Consider the following 17,561-nt stretch of genomic DNA (forward strand, 5'->3'; position numbering starts at 1 on the left):
AATCACTGCTTCCTGGAACAACCACATCATCAACACACGGACACAAAGGTCCTGGGGAGTGTTTGGGAAGATCTCGGTAGCCAGTCCGGAACAGCGCTGTGATCAGGATCTACTTATCCGGATGTCTGGATGTACCCTGTGAAATGAAAATACTCAGTAAATCACTTCCTTGGCATCGATCTGGAAGTTCAGAAAGAAAGATCAAATTGCACAGCACATACCTTTGATGAGGACCAGAACTCATTTAGTATAAATTCTGAAACTGCATTGGGTTAGAACAGACAACCGCAATGAAAATGGACCTTCAAGTGAGCCTCACTTGGTTGCTTCTGTTAAGCGCTACTCTTCTATCTGAACCAGGTACTGTGTCTAAAATTTTTACGTGCTTGCAGGGAAATGTTATAGACAGAATTAGTTACTGATGCAGACCAGCTTGCTGGGAAGTGGTGGCAGAGAGTCTCCTAGAATATTGCTGACAAGCTTTGTACCATAAAATTGATGGTTTAATTTGTCTTCCAATTCAAAGATTCAGATCAAATCCATAGGTTATATTTCAAAATATATCCTAGGAAGGTTGCAGGCTGAAGAAGGCTGAAGAATATTTTGTTTCTCTTCTGTGAGGGGAATAGTTTGGGGAAGTTGTTCTCTAAATATTCTTCTTCTAATATTCTAGTTTTGAATTTAAATTCTTCTACATTGAACATTTAAAAATGAAGAGAAAGAGAAAAAAAGAAACACAGAGCAGCCTGCCAGACCCGGGTGAAAATATACTTTACTGCAGTGCCATGTTCCTTTAAACTTCCAACAATAACCTCAAACCTTCCTTATAATCTTGCTAGTTTGAACGAGATACTTTGATCTTTAATTATCAGCGTGGGCACCATGAATAAAGTCTTGTTAATCCCTTACAAAAAAAGATGATTTCATGAAGTGTAGATTAAGAGGTTGGCTACGTTGAATTATTTATAAGACAAGAGCAAAGGCAGCCTAGGGGGAAGTTCAGCATCAAAGAGGACTAAGCTTCATTTCAAGAAGGTAGTCAAATCCCAGCACTTCAGCAACCCTATAATCTTTGTTCTTATTCAATAGGTTCACTTTTGTCTTTGATTTGACCTGATGTAAACTGGATTAACTTTGACTGGAAAAATCACTTAGGATCCTGTCTTGCAAACCCAAGTCTTTAGTATCACTAAAGTAAAAATGAGTGTCTGAAGATCAAGTGCCAATTTGAAAAAAAGAAAAAAAAATCCCCCAATGAAATTTCTCCTGATTTTAGTGATTGAATCAGGCACAGCTCTTCAGAGCATGCTAATTCTGAAGGAGCAAGGATATTATTTTAAAAAGCTGCCATTTGAAAACATTGCTTTGACCCCTGGCAGCCTAAATCTTTTTTCCTTTCAGTGAATATAAGTAGATTTTCAAAGGTATTTATGTGACTAAAACTACAGATTGTCAAAACCATGTGATCAGACCACAGGTTTATATCCTGTTTTAGAAGACCATTTCATCCCCTGGTATCTGAACCATGATGCCATGCCTGGTTTAATCAAACATACATTTTTAAATACCTTAAGAAGTATATAGTAAATTCTTCACTGCAGAGTTAGACAAAGTTGGGCTTCCCATGCAGACCTGAGCAGGCATTGGCAAAGATTTAACCTAACGTGCTGGGTTTTCAGCCAAAACTGTCCCGGTTTGCACCAACAAATGGTCCACAGCCTCCCCTGCTATTTTGGTAATCGCGTATGGCAAAGGTAAGTAACCCTTTCTACTCCCCAGTGAAATCTGGCAGAGCTCAGCTCCCAGAAGCCCATGTCTTCACTGGAGGTGAAGGATGTATATGAGGATTTCTGGGGTCAGATCCCTTTACTCTTTGTCTTGCCATGAAATAAGGTCCTCTACAGTCATCTTCCACTGAACTATGAGGATGTCCTTCCAGACACAGGGAGGAAGTGCAGGTTTGCTTTGAAAACACACCACATACCAACACTTACTGCATCTAACTCTGTACCAACACATACCGGGTACCATCTCACAGCAAAACATAAAATATACCTGGAATTGTGGTATGTCACATCAATGCTAATATGTTTTCTTATCTGCCACAGCAAGTGGTATGTGGTGGAACTCACCGGGAGGCTCAGCAACTGGAGTTCAAAACTCACTATGGAAGAAATTTTCACAATGGATAAAAGACAAATTTCAACCCAAAGGTAAGAGGGTGAGACATGCTCCTGAGTGTGAACATAGCGGGCACACTTGTAGAGTTACACGAGCCAGCTCTGGGTGAGCTGGTTATCTCACCAGCACAGCCAACGATAACCTACCGTGATAGATCAAGTCCTGTACGCAGCAGAGCCACGTGAACAGGGCTGAATTAACCGCACTGATTTGGGCTCTGTGTTCAGCTCCTTGTCCTTTACTACTTTGCACACTGCAGGTGTTCCCCAGTAAGCCCTGGGTACTGGGGACACAGAAACGCTGGGCAGCCTGTCCCTGCACAGATGGGGATGCAAGCTTAGACGTAAGAAGTTTAGATATCCCAGGAATAAACAAATTGAGATGTTTACCTGTCAATTTTTGCTTTAGTTTCAGAAGATCCACAACTGCGACTGGTATCTGGAGGGGACCGATGCTCCGGGAGGGTTGAAGTTTACCATGAAGGCAAATGGGGGACAGTCTGTGATGATGGGTTCAATTTGAACAGTGGCAGTGTTGTATGCAGACAACTTGATTGTGGTCAAGTTGTTTCTGTCTTGGGATGGTCTTACTTTGGCGCTGGCAGAGGAGACATCCACCTGGATGATGTGCGGTGTAGAGGAACTGAATCTTACCTTTGGGACTGTCAGCACGCCGGCTGGGGCAGACATAACTGTGGACACAATGAGGATGTCAGCGTCACCTGTTCAGGTAAAAAAAAAAAAAAAAATTTATGCGCTCTTAAAAATCTCTTTGGATTTTCCTTTTGACCATAAATGCAAGGAACATCAGAGTAGAGCTTGGAAATCAGACTAGAGCTGAACCGTGTGCATGTGGAGGCTCCTTGCATTTAGGCTGATCTGCGTGATCGAGGAACAAAAGGATGTCCTGGACAAAATATCAAGATTGGTAGCAGCAAGCACCGTATGAAAATGGTGAAAAGAAGGTAGTTCAGGACCACTTTAGTCAACATCTGATTACAGGCCATTCCCAAGATAAGAAAGGCAACCAGTTAAGAGGAGATAGAAACCCATCCAGATGTGAACCAGGCATGTCTGAATTGAAAATAAAAATAAATACTCTTGTCATAAACATAACTGAAATCAAAGATTGCATAACTAGCAGCAGCCTATTTTGAAGCAATGTAAATAACTGGACAATAAAAGTAAATTTTTGCTGTTTTTCCATGTTCGCAGGTGTGACACGCTCCACGGTTGCACCGACAGGTAAGGCAGGGCTTCTGAGACATAACTCCATTAGCTCTTCACAGTCTCCCCAAACGCTCAGAGTCTGATTTTTAACTCAAAAATCATGTGATTACAGCTCCTTGGCAGACAGTATTCTAGAAAGGTACATGCTCCGAATCGCTAGTTATTGCTCCAAATTACTATTTATTCATCCACTGTAACATTATTTCTGTTCTTTGGATTGCTCATAGGAACTGCGTTTGCCACTCATCTACTACTAATTAGGGAGAACATAAGGCGAGTCTTAACACTCCAGTCTCTGACTCCTGTTTTTTTTTTTACTGTTCCTGAAATAATCATAGCACCCTGGGAACTTTGAAGTACAGGCGTTATTCATGTTTCGTGGGATTTTTAAGTGTTGAGTTAATTACTAATGCTCTTCATAATACACAGCCACAGAGGAGTGGGTGCTAAAATACAGTTTTCGATCATACGCAGCCCAGAAGTGAAAGAGTGGTTCCTAAAATCATTTCTTCTCAAGACTTGAACCCACAAAACCACATTGTAGTAGCCCTGAACTGCTGCTGCATACTCAGCGCATCTACTTCTGCACTGAAGGCACCACTGGCAAATATCTCTGAAGTTCGTTTAGAACTGCCATTAATCGACAGAAATGTCACTCACACTACCAGAAGTTAAGGTCTGGTGCATGACCAATGTCTCAGTTCTCATGATCGTTCTTACAGTTCACTAATAATTTATTTTCTCTAACTTCCAGCATCCTCAAAGAAGCCCCAAACTTCCATTTCTTCATCAACATTGTCCACAGACAGCACCGTTGTGACATCTACCACAGAACCCCTGACTTCTGCTGGCAAAGGCAAGGGAAAAAAACAAACTGCAAATGTCATGTGCGGAAATTCTGAGTAATAGAGGCAATTTGTTTAGAGCAGACAGGGGGAACACTGGGAATTCAGTAAAAATATTTAATAATGCAATTAGCCTTGGAAGAGCCAATGGCCAACACCATCTTAATTTTCATAGGAAAATGTGGTCAGAGGGAAAATGGGCATGTGATTAAGTCTACCTGCATATACGGTTATCAAGATTGCATGTATATATGGGGAGAGCTTTACAATTGGTTCATCTGAAGCACTCTTACCTGGATATTTTCTTCACCTTCAACACTTTTAATAATCTTGCTTAGTTTTTCCTGGTTCTTAAGTTAGTGCAAAGGTAGAATGGGCATAAGGTGTGTTTATACCCTGCTGAGAGGTGCACCAGCTGCATCAGTCTCCCAAGTTCACTTACAGTTACTAATGGGAAGATGTTCTTCTGAGCCACATTACCAAAAGTTAAAGTCCAAGGAACAGACTTTCTTTTCCATGAAGCCTGAAGTATTAACAATTTCACAGATCCTTGAAATGTCTTTTCTTTTACATGGTGGTATTTCTGTTTAATAACATATTTCCCCACCCCCTGGCCACCTCCACAGACTCCTCCTCTGCACCCAGCTCAAGCCCAGCAGGGACTGAGACACCGTCTGCTCCAGGGACCTTGACAACCCTCAAGGAAGGTGAGGCACATTTGCGTGTTGAAAGTCATTTCCAAAGCACAAGACAAATCTCATTCTTTATTTCCCCTAACAATGGCGACTTTGCATCTTTCCAAATGACTATTGCATCTCTAGTAGTAAAAGAATGCAGTCAGAAATATCTACTATCTTTATTATTAAATATTAAATGAAGGTGAAAGTCTTTTTTTTTCAGCCAGAAGAAAGGGCTATGCATTGACTCACTGTTCTGCAAAGCCCAAATCTACTTACTTTCATTATGATTTCAGTTCACATGTTCAGTCCTAATTGCTGCCGATCTCTCCTCTTCTTTTTATTTCCTCAACTTTCTCTTGGCCTCAGTTACATCTTCTGCGTCCACTATTGTCACAGAGGAAAGTGCCACATCAGCTCCCGAAATCTCAACCACAGTTTATAAAGGTAAGAACAGCCATTTTGCAAGTGCTATTTGAAACAAATATTCTGTTAATTTGGGTTTTTCAGCTGGATTAAGATGTGACCATGTAAATCTGTAAAATATTCATAGCAGACAACTACAAATTAAACATCTCTGTGAAGGAACACTCCCTTACAACATCTTCACTTTAAAAATATCAGACTGTCAGGACGTGTCAGGGACATATGCATTTAATGATTAATACCTCTGAGCTATAAATACTACACTTACAATTTTGTAAAGCAAAAGTGTCCAGATCATTGTGATTTTGTGGGTCCAAGATTCATAAAAACTCCAGAAACGCTAAGGAGCAAAGCCAGGCATTTGCGCTCATCTCCCTCGGTCGGACCTCTGCCTCTCCAGTGATTTAGCAGACTGATAACACAGGTTTTTATCAAGCCTGAGACCTCAAGCAAGTCACAAGCTCCTCAAATCCCACTTGTGCTTTTAATTGCTACTTGCAACCATTTAATTTCTCATCCTTATAGCCTCCTCTGGTAGCACAAGTGTCTGCTGTGATTCCACCACCGTCACAGAGGAAAGCAGGACATCAGAAATCCTGACTACGCTGCAGACAGGTAAAGGGCATTTGCACAACATGCAGCACGTTAGAAAAATGTGGTTATAAGTTTTGGTTAGGAGAGGACCTTAGTGGAGATGCCAAGAAATGTTGCAAAATCACCGTCTCTCAGTGCAGCTAATGCTTGTCTATGAACTTCATCTGCTTGGTACCAACCTGCTGGCTTTCTGGCAGCATGGGCAGGCTATCGCTAACACTACTACCACTACTCCAATCGGGAGCTGCAAATGCTATATGCAATGCCTGCTTCAGGGGAAGCTGAATGGTGCAGAATTTGAACCACAGAATCTGAAGGAAATGGTTATTTTTATTTTCATTTCTTTAAGAAGCATGACTCAGGAAAAAGCCACCCAGTCTATGTTTCTCCCCATTTGTAACATTACCTATCTGGATTCTAACCAATTTATAAGCCTCCAGGCTTGGGCTTTCTTATCAAGCCCGTCCAGGATGAACAGCAGGTTCTGTATTCCCTCCTGAGGATTTCTCAGCTCAGATTCAGACTCTCCCAACTTGTGGCCCAGGAGGGACCTGACCTTGCAGGCTCAGCCCAGAGAGCTGGGGATGAAAGAGCTGGCTCTCCCCCCAGCCTCCCTCTCCTCTTCGGCATGGCTCCCACCTGCTAACGGTGATGCTCCATAGGACAAGGAGATCCGGTGGAGAATTGCAGGAAAAACAGATGTTGTATTTCAGTGTCAGTCCTGATGGCCTCTGTCTCCTTTCTCCTCTCCTACGGTACCTCTGGGAGAAAGACTTTCAGTCAGATAAGCCAGGAATAGCTGTAATAAACATTTCCCTCTATACAGCCAGAATACCCTTTGTTATTTCACTTTTTTAACTTCTTAATGAAGTTCTTCTACTGCTCGGTCGCAGTGTTGGGAAACCGATATCTTCACCTTAAAGATTCAATAATTTTTGACAGTTCTTTCCCAATCCTGGAGATGGAGATGCCACCACCTGACACAGTACAGAAGCTGGATCTCCATGCTTTCTCACTCATCCCTGTTGAAGTCTCTCACCAAGGAGATTGATGTTCCTCTCCAATGATGTGTTTCCTCAACTCTTTCACAGTCCCTTCAGCACTCCTGTGTTCCTCCTTTGCATCCGCTTCAATAAATGAAGAGACTGAGGCAGTATCTACACCAGGAATCCTAAGCACAGCTTACAAAGTTAAAGTTGCAGAATCAATTTTGAGTCTAAGTGAGCTAAGGGAAAGCCATACTGTATGGAAAATGTATGCAATGAAGTTTTAATAAAGAGGGTTAAGAACACATTGCTTCATTCTCCGGTAGCTAAGAAGCTTAAAAATCCAAATTTTAAATATTTCCTTATCATGGTATTATGTGGTGATAGAGACTCAGGTAGAAGTACAAGAGAGAAGTCCACGTTTGTTCTCTGAAACAAAACTTCCTGTATTTTCATACCTTCTAGCAAAATGACAAATCCAGGTCATTTTAACCGAAAATTTACTTCTGGTTCATATTCATGTTTGGTCATTATTGTTCATTGTTCCTATTGTTTTTTTCCTCAAAGCTTCAACAGATCATTTTGTCACAGAAACGGATGGCTTGATCACATCTGCCCCAGTCACAGACAGTACTGAGCCATTAACAACTCCAGCATCACCATCTACGCCGACCGAAGGTAAGAAACAGTCAGATACAACCCGTGTGCCTTGTGTTGTTTAGGACCAAACATGTCGCTGTCCTGCGTCACCACACAAGGCACCGTTTGGGGCTCAGAAAGTCCCTGAGCTACAGACGGATGGTCGCTAGAAGATGAACCTGAGCATCCTTTCTATGCTTGTCCCGTTCATGTACTCCTCCTCAGCACCTCTTAGAGGTCCCCACTGGGGAGGGGAAATTAATTTATACAGAGCTTTGGTCCAGCCCTTCTTCAGTGCTGATTGTGCCGCAATCTGTGTGCATATGTCCCACCTTTTCTCCGTTCTCTTTGCTGGGGCAACTCTTATTCCGGCATCTGTTTTGTAAGACACTTTGCAAGTTTTTAATGAATGAGCTGTTTTAATGAATCTGTGAAATAATTTCTTAGCTATTAGAAAATCTTAAAACTGGAATTTCACCAGACAGGGCCATTTTGCATCAGCCATCAGCTGAGCTGGGACCTTCCTCTCCACCACACCCTGTCCTACCTCCTCTTCTAATGAAGCAGAAATTGATAGCACCAGTAGGCTTTAAACTCCTCTGCAAACCTCCACCAGGGGAGATGACTATGTGTACTTTGCCTCTGAACTTGACAGATATTTTCAAGACACACAAAAAAAATTTTCAAAGTTCTTTTATTGACAACCATTTTCTGTAGTGCCTACAGTCGCTCTTTTAGCTCTCTGTAGACTCCAGGGAGCAGAGGAACTGGTGGCCATCCTCTTTAGAGCCCTCTTCAGAATAGTGAAAGGCACTTCCCACATAAACTAAATTCAGTTCTTTAAACCTTTCCTCAGAGCTCATGATTTTCAAGCCTAGTATATTCTTGATTCATTCATCCAAGCTCGCCCCATTACCTCGATCTTTCTTCGAGTGAGCAGCTGAGGTCTCTAGTGCCAAGGAGAATAAGTAGCTCCCATGTCTCACTCCGCAAGCAAGACTGAGACTGGACTGGCTCCCTGTAGCATTAACATTACCAACTTCCAGTTTTTCCATGGTCCTTCTGTGCCAGCTGAAAGGATGATTTTGCCACTGTGCCTTGGTTTTCTCTTTCCAATGAGCAGCCCATTCCACCTGTCTTTTTTGAATTTGAGCTTCCTGATTTTTGACATTTATTCAGTTTATGAAGATCATTTTGAATTCTCAGCGTGTCCTCCAGAGAGCGCACAGATCTTGCCTTTCCTTCTGCCACTCTGTACTGTTCCAGTTTCAGTGGCAAGGGCTGAGGACCTCATTAGGGTACGGTAGGTGTGGCTGGCTGTTCAACACCCACACCATCTGTTAGTCCAAGATGCTGCATAAGATGAGAAACAATTACCAAGGCACCTGATAACTCCTCTCTTTACGACCTTTTTTTAACACTGCTTGTCTTCGCCAGCCTTATCTATGCTGTCAGAAGTTGAGGGCTGTGACTCAATGCCAGTGGTAGCAGCACTAGAAAGTGTAATGCAGATTTGCTTACTGCTCTATCCATAAACCTGATCTGAAACAATATTTTCATGGTCAAGATCTAGGATCTATCCATCCTAATTTCTACAAATGTTGTCTTAGAAATGAACAGGCAAATCTTCAGCACAGTGAAGAAGACATTTCAGTCAGTGTTTTTCTACCTTTTTCCTGCCAGTCATTTCACTTTCAAAAGGATAGAAATGAAGATTTTCCTACTTTGAAGAATATTTTACAGAGCTTTGATCAGATTTTGCTGCTTGTCTACTTACTCAGACTGGGCTCTATTCCAGCTGAATGAAAGAAGTTTGCACTTCTTTGCACGCACCAGTGAAATTGAGAAATGAATGTGGTCGCTCAAGATTTACGTTTATTTGCTTGGCTTTCAGAAGTTGAATGTGAATTTCTTAAATGAGTGATCTGTTGACTACGATGAAGGCTTAAGGAACCTAATACATGATGTATATATGGTTTCCTAAGAATTACTATGGAACCATGTGCTTGCAAATATTAAGTGCTATTAAGTCTACTCAACCAAGTATTTGAGCAAACAGCTTCATCTTATTTACGCATACTGTGTGTAACAGGGATGCTGTTCAATGGTTAAAGGGGAAAAAAGGCTCCTCTGTAGCTCTAACTAATAATCTCATTACTTTCATTTGTACATACTGCAGGAAAACTGCTGTTTGTGTTAAAGTCTCAGGAAAACTAAGTGCTCACCGATTCCTTTGATTATATTCTACACTTAACTAAGCACAAAGCATTGACTTTGAAGAGATACAAATATCGATTGTTTTCTTTTATTAATTTGCTGAAAGTAAAAAGTTGCCTTTCAGCTGTCTGTAGACACCCCCACAAGAATATATCAAAGATTCTTGGGACTGTTACTTAATCAGTCCTTTATTGTCTGAAGTGCCCTCCAAAATTTCACATTGATATTCAGATTTCAGATTAATGAAATACTTCATTTACTTAGAAACTTTAATAGGAAAGATGCCTCCCTCCCAATAAAGTCATTTTTAATATCAGTTGAATCACAACAAATTTATTTCTGCCTGTAATTTAAGTCAAGATCTGGGTCTGGATATAGAATTTTTAATCTGCTTCTTTCTCACTATTCCTACTTGGATTTAGATAGCTAATGTAGGCCAGTTCTTAAACTTTTTATCTAACACCTTTCACCATCGCTGGTGAATACTCAACGCCTGGATCAACAGGTTAATTATCTTTTGTCTCAATTATCTTTTTTTCTCCCTGAAATCATATGTGGCCCTCTTGTAGAAGTTTAGACCTAGATCTTGGGAAGTGAGCCAAGCACATTGCTACTGGCGTTTCTTTACAGCCAGCTTTTGCAGAAGTAAATGATAAGCATGGTACTCAGATGGAAGGAGCTTTGATCATGGTCAGCAAAAAGGAATTAAGGAGAAAGAGAATCCTAGGAAACATGGCCCTCATCCTGAATGGATGTGCATTAGTTGGATACAAATGGCTGCCAGGTGACAGCAAAATGTCCCAAAATGAAAACCTCGTAATTACTGACCCACCAAGGAGTAAGACAGGTGTGTATACTTGGTACAGTTTATGATGGCCACAAACTAGGAGGAACTCAATTATGTTGTCGACGGTGTCTCTGATTTCTTTCTCTGAAAGAAAAATACACTCCAAGCCCATAAAACTAATTTGGAACTTCAGAGCTCTAAAAGCCTTTCCCTCTGAAAGTGAGATAAATGTGTGGAGTATTCCGTAAGTACCCAGCTCTCAGAAATGAGCCTGCTCTGTAGAAATAGCTCTGCCACTATTCTGGGGAAATGATGCTGTGCCAACCATCTGTTATGCCAGAGGGTTAGCAGGGATGGGAAAAGAACCTGAACCAGGCAGAAGAAGAAAAAGGAAGAAAAAGAAAAAAACCCCAAACCATAGCCCTTAGATTGCGAGGTATCCCAGGAAAAGGTTGGCTCTGGGTATTTGCATTCGTCCTTTAGACAGCACTATAGTATAGATGAGAATGATGGTAAAGAAAAGGTAGAAAACCTCCCCTTTGTTGCACAAATTGGGGAGAGGTGGCAGCTAGCTGCACGGGTGAGGACCATTTTCCCCAGAGATCAGCACATTGTGGAAGAGGACTATGTCCGTGCCCACTGGGCATTGCACGTAGAAAGATGGGTTCCAGCATTTCTAATATCTATCCCACAACAGCACTGAAACTCAGGGGAGGATCCTTTGTCAGAGCAGACTCCGTTGCGGGCTACCTGCTCCTGTCTTCTCCGGGGTGGTACTTGGCCTGAAGACAGGCTGTGCCACCTCCTCGGATGAACACCACTGTGGGCTCCTTCTCCGCAGCAGAAACCTCCGCTCCGTCCCTGCGACTGGCAGACGGTGACGGTAGGTGCTCGGGCCGCGTTGAACTCTACCACAACGGCAGCTGGGGAACGGTCTGCGACGACGCCTGGGAGCTGGCGGACGCCGAGGTGGTCTGCAGGAGGCTGGGGTGCGGAGAAGCTCTGGTAGCTGTGTCTGAAGCCCAGTTTGGTCCAGGCTCTGGGAACATCCTCCTGGACGACGTGCAGTGCAGAGGGGATGAAGACAGCCTGTGGCAGTGCTCCCACAGAGGGATCGCTGTCCATAACTGCCAACATAAAGAGGACGCCAGCGTCATTTGCGCAGGTACATCTCTCGTAAACTATTGCTTCGTGAGCAATGCAAGCTTGCCTGCAGCTAAGGTTTTGATGCACAACTTGTTTCCATCAGTGGAATTGTTTCAGGCATGAAACCAAGATCTATGAGAATTGCTGTGGTTTACCACATTTTTTTCTTTCTGTTAACTCATGCAGTTTATTCACACAGGCTTGTGTGTTAATTTTTTATTTTAATTCTCAAATCCTTTGGCTACCTGGAATATCATTGTCAATCTTATCTGATGCCATTTCCTGCTCTATTACCTGACTGCTTTATGCATTATTATTTGAATCATAATTTTACATCATCACTATTATATTTCAGTCCTCCTAGTCCTGATTTCCCATAAACGATGACCACAAAATCAAATTTCCTTGTCTTGTATTTAGTAGGAAATTATTTTTAATAACTTCCTTTAGGATTTTTCTAAATCAATTCCCAGTTTTCCAGCAATTCTGTATTCCAACTGGAAACACATGTGCAGTTGGAGAGCCCGAGTCACTGCAGCCTCTGTGCAGCCAGTGCCACGGCAAGTGGTGGTCCACGGACAAAGCTCATCCACGTGGTGGCCACTCTGTGAGCCTGAAATGACCGAGGTGGAACGTAACTGGCTGAACGGGGTTGTGGATGAGACCTGGCACAAAGAGTGCTGGTTTACAGCTTATCCTGGGGATACCTTTCCCCGGGAAAAAAAAAAATCAAAGCAAATTTTTTATAGAGTTAGGTTTTTTAGTAAAGACCTCAAGTGGAGTTAAACACACGACCCAAGCAGACATCTGGCTCTTCGGTGAGTATGTCCCACACCTAAAACAATTAAAGATTACACCTGCAAGGTAACTGCAACCATTAACACCTGATATTTAAAATAGGGTTTGCAGCCTTCTTCCTTTTGGTGATGATGCTTCCAGAGATGAATGGGTTGCTCTATATAACTACTGCTTTCTTTTTTTTTCATATAGTAACTGAAGAATGTTACTAAGCATCCTCTGTAGTAAAACTAGAAATTCACTTTTCTGTTTCCTTTCCTAGAGCCAGTTACTCCCCTGGTCACAACGGAGCCCGTTCCAGCTGGTGAGTTCTCCCTAGATGGGTCTTGCAAAGCTTTCACAGCTGATATATTTTGTATAGTAACTTAAGCACTGGTAGGAAAGCAAAAATTTTATAGGTAAAAATTTCAAAGCAAGTAAATGTGTGTAAGAAGAGTTTCTGAGATACTTGAGGCTTATCTAAGAATTTTGCTGTTAAAGAATACTGGTATCGATAGGAATGGTTATGTTAGCTACGGACATATACATCAGAGCCTGAAAGAGGAAAAAACCTTTATATTTACTCCCAGGTATATATGGCACACCTTGAGAGTAAGGATTTATGATAGCTGATGAACTGACACAATGTGGCTTGTTACAATAAGATTAATTTCATATTTTTGCTGCTTTCTGTGCAACACAACAAAGTTAGCTTTTGCAATTTGATAAATGCACCTGGAAAGCCCATTTCTGAGGCTGCCGAGTGCCCATGCGTTTCCCTCTGCTTTTCCAAGACATGTCCCTGAGACTGGTGAACGGAGAGGACATGTGCTCGGGACGCCTCGAAGTCTTTCACAACGGGAGCTGGGGAACCGTCTGCGATGATGGCTGGGACATGAAGGACGCCACGGTTGTGTGCAGGCAGCTGGGCTGCGGAGATGCTGTCTCAGCCAAAATCGATGCCTTTTTTGGGGAAGGCACAGGAGATATTCTCCTGGACAACGTGGATTGCGGAGGGGACGAGTCCTCCCTGGAGCAGTGCTCTCACCAGGGGCTGGGCACGCACGACTGCTACCACAAGGAAGACGCTGGTGTTATCTGTGAAGGTACTCACCTTTTCCATTTTATTTAACGTGAATTAAGTTTCCTAAGTCGTGCATGCAAGCGGGCATGGGTGAAAGGAGGAGCTTGGCGCAAGGCTGGAGCCACTGTGGGAACAGGGACCCTTGGCAGTGGCCATGCAGGGAGAGGGGAGGCCGATGAGAGCCAAGAAGGATGGCCAGGAGCACCCTGGTCACAGGTGGGAACAGCCGCCGTGGGGTCCATACATCCAGGGCCGTCTCGTCCTTCCAACAAGGGGTTCCTCTGCTTGGGTCTGGGGGAAGCGGAGAGGGAAGAGCGGGGCTATAGACATTTTCTTCCAGAGGACCACCAGCAGGTTTTGGCAGACCAACCTGGAACCTGCTTTTGGGACAAAGACTATTCGCGCAACAGCCTCAAAGTACTTGTGTCAGACTTGCAGTTTTAGAAATGTGTTTTCTTCCCTTTACGAATTTGTACTCATTTTCAAAGATCTGCGTCATCTTTATGTGAAGTTTATTGAGGAAAGTGAAGAAAATTCCTGCCAGCTGAGGATGCAGAAGAAAATTGTTTTGATGGTTCTGGCGTTAGATGAATGTGGTGTGTCTGATCCTAGACATCTGTGTAGGCTGGCAGGCCACTGCATCTTTGTGGACTCAGATGTTTCAGTCCAAGAGACAGTGAGATCCTATAGGGAAGTGATACTCCTGCTGTGCTGTCATATTGTATTATAATGAAATAATGAATAACAATAGCCATGAGACTTACATATTCCTGAAGAAGTGAGTAAGGCTTCTCCTACCCCTCTGAAGAGGCCCGTATTTTCACTTCGATTTTATTTTTGTTATTTCTTCTCCTCTCCCCTTTTTCGGGTACCATGCACTGTTCTTAGCTGATGGTTACTGGCAAATAATTACAATGAATATTTGAGAAACAATTGCAACAAATCTTTGACGTGCTGTACATAAGCTGCAAGCCCCAGGAGAAGCATTTAAGGAGAAATCATGTTCAGACTATCAGCCTGCATTCCTAATTCACTCAGTCCTGCTCAATCCACCATAGTCCGCACACCGCAAACCATTTCTCCTCCGATGTATCAAGAGGCTGTTTTGCAGCACGAGCCATGCTTGCTTAAACATTTTCGTAAATTTACAGAACAAAATGTTTGTTTCCTAACTAACCTTCCCAAGCTGCATGTAATTTATTTGATTTAAAAAGGAGTTCTGGACAGCTCATCTTTCAGGCTCTGGCCAATCTTGCAGTGGTGGAGCTACTTCCCTGCAAACAGCAATTCATACTGGATTTCAGCCTGGGTGAGGCGGCAGGTCAGAAATTATACCTGTCCCCACCAGGTTTGCTTGTCTGGTACTCATGATTACTCATTGCATGGGGTGGCAGTGGAAATGGGGTGGCAGAAACACCGATGGCTAGGCAGAAACACCTGCAGCCTTCTCCAAGGCTTCAGAAAGCACCACCTCAGTCACGGTTTTGGGGAGAGCCCTGACTCTGCTGCCGCTTGTCTCATAACTGAAAGCGTTGATCTGGCTTTCCTTCTTTTGATGGTTTTTATTTTCTCTCCTGACAGTCCCTCCGGAGCTTAACACACCTGAAACAACAGGTATGGAGTACTTCAATGTTCATTTATTTATCTCAGGTTTAGTCAAATACAACTTATCCCGCAGCAGAGTGCTGATTCCCCCGGACTTTAGCAGTGCTGAGCCGAAATTCGTGCTCTCTCGGAGGTGAGAGAGCCCTTAGCTCATCGGGAGCCCTGAAGAACTCAAGGCGCTTGGGTGAACACGAGCTCCTGGTGGGATGTGTGGACAGGGGTGTCCTGCCGCACTGAGCTCTTTTGCCTCTGCAGAGATACACACAACCATACACGCGGTTTCCATCCACCCTCGAGGGCGGTGGAAACACCACAAGCCGGTTTACAAAAATGTCAAATTATGGGTAAACTGCTGTAATGTAGTTGGATTGGGGATCTCGTTATACCAGGCCCAATTACACCTAAATGATAACGTTGCTTTGCTTTGTCAATCTATGCTTTGCTCACTCAATGTTGGAAAAATGACTAAAGTGTGGCTTTTACTTTCTCTTTGACAGTCCCCACCGAGTCCACGACGGCTGAAACACCAGGTACTTATTTCTGGTCACTTCTTGAACCGTGGTGAGCAGAGGCACTGTCAGACCATGAAGGACAGCAGCATCCCCGGCTCACACAGCACCCCAGAGCTGAGGAATTAACTGTCAGGCACTCAGACTTCCAGTCTCAATTCAGGATTTAGCAGACTACCTGCCCTGCTGCCAGAGCCGTGCCCTGCCCAAGCTCCGGGTCTCGCTGTAGGGTTTTCCAGAGGTGACGCACGGCGTCGTGCCGGCTGTGTCACCGCAGGGTGTATGTTCACAGCCGTACACAGCGATACTCGGGCTACGTTCAGTCGTGCAGCCAAGTGTTCCCGGTTACTCACATGGCTTCGTGTGATATTGCAAGCAGCTGAGGTTGCTGCTATAGGTCTGGGGCAAAAATATACATTTACAATGCAGACAATATTTAATTTCATCTTTTCTTTCTCACAGTAACACTCTCTCCTACTCCTGAACCAGCAGACGTTACCACTTGTAAGTAATAGTGTTACTCTGGCTTACATGCTTAGTTGTCTGCCCAAGTTGTGATCGTGTATTGACTGGCTCCCTGTCGCCACGGTGTGTATAATCTCATGGATTTAACCATTAGCTCCAGGAATAATCCCTGTCGCCTCTCCCCTGGCTTCCATACACGTAAAGGAGGGAAAGGTGCTTGGTATCAGCACAGGAGAAATACCTGCACTGCTGAAAGCACGAGGGAAGGGGCAGCCGCTGGGGCAGACACACCACACCAGTATAAATTCAGATTTGCACTCGATCATCCCGCTCCAAGAAAGTCAGCCTTCCTGCACTTCCCAAAGCTGCATCCCCATCGCTGCACAAACGGGGCTGTGCTTCCCACGGGAATGGGCAGGTTCAACGCCCGCAGAGGCGGCAGCACGGACCTCGCTGCTGTGGGCGCAGCGCACGGCGCTGCTATGGGCACCGCACACTATAAACCGTAGCTTTATTCTTTATCTCCCGGCACCCAAACTGTTCCTTAGCACATGTCCCACAGGTTCCCAGGGCCTTTCACGCGGCAGGTCAGAAGCCTGTTGGAGGCCGTGGCAGAGGCAGCCTGCCCTGGGGATGTGTTTTCCTCCCACCGGTGCCGCTCCTGCCCCGGGCAGACTTTGCTAACGCCCGCCCTGGGCAGCAGCAGCACTTCCAGGTGCTGTGGCTGATCGCCACCTGAATGAGACCTGCAGGTCTCCTGCGGTTCGGGCACCTCGCTCCCACCCAGTGCTGGGACAACGGCTAACCTGCAGTTTTGTCTTCTCTCCCGTCTCGGGTCAGCCCCTGCAGAACACACGACACCTGAAGCAGCAGGTACATATGACTTTAGCTTTAGTGAAATCGGCTTAATGCTTGATCCTGGGAGTAAACTATTGATTCCCTCCCCATTAACAGTCCTTGCTTTGCTCACACAATAATGGAACAGCTATTGAAGCAGGGCTTTTACTTTCTCTTTGACAGTCCCGACCGAGTCCACAACAGCTGAAAAAACAGGTATTTATTTCTGGTCATTTCTTGAACCGTGGTGAGCAGTTTACTAGTTTAGCATTCTTCTTGTGAGTCATAGAATCATAGAATCATTTAGGTTGCAAAAGACCCTTAAGCCATCAATGTATTTAAAACTCGGACAATGTTTAATTTCATGTTTTCTCATCTCACAGTGACAAACTCATCCGCTCTATCAGTCTCTCCAACTCCTGAAGCAGCAGCCATTACCACGTGTAAGTAATGCAGCATTACTCTGGTTTACATCCTTAGTTACCTATCAAAGTTGTGATCTGATGATGTGTTGGCCTGTCTCCCTGTCTCCACTATGTGCATAATCTCATATCTAA

General features: G+C 43.9%; 1 protein-coding gene across 1 annotated transcript; it reads left to right on the forward strand.

Moving 5' to 3' along the window:
* The first annotated feature begins 290 nt into the window (after positions 1-290).
* LOC142084549 (scavenger receptor cysteine-rich domain-containing protein DMBT1-like) lies at positions 291-15,831 on the forward strand. The gene is made up of 7 exons (XM_075155396.1): positions 291-360; positions 1,680-1,754; positions 2,590-2,910; positions 11,426-11,746; positions 13,299-13,610; positions 14,077-14,264; positions 15,691-15,831. Exons 1-7 carry the CDS (start codon positions 291-293, stop codon positions 15,829-15,831), a joined length of 1,428 nt encoding a protein of 475 aa, XP_075011497.1.
* The last annotated feature ends 1,730 nt before the right edge of the window (positions 15,832-17,561 follow it).

Source organism: Calonectris borealis, chromosome 7 (genome assembly GCF_964195595.1).
Source record: "Calonectris borealis chromosome 7, bCalBor7.hap1.2, whole genome shotgun sequence".
Lineage (NCBI taxonomy): Eukaryota > Metazoa > Chordata > Aves > Procellariiformes > Procellariidae > Calonectris > Calonectris borealis.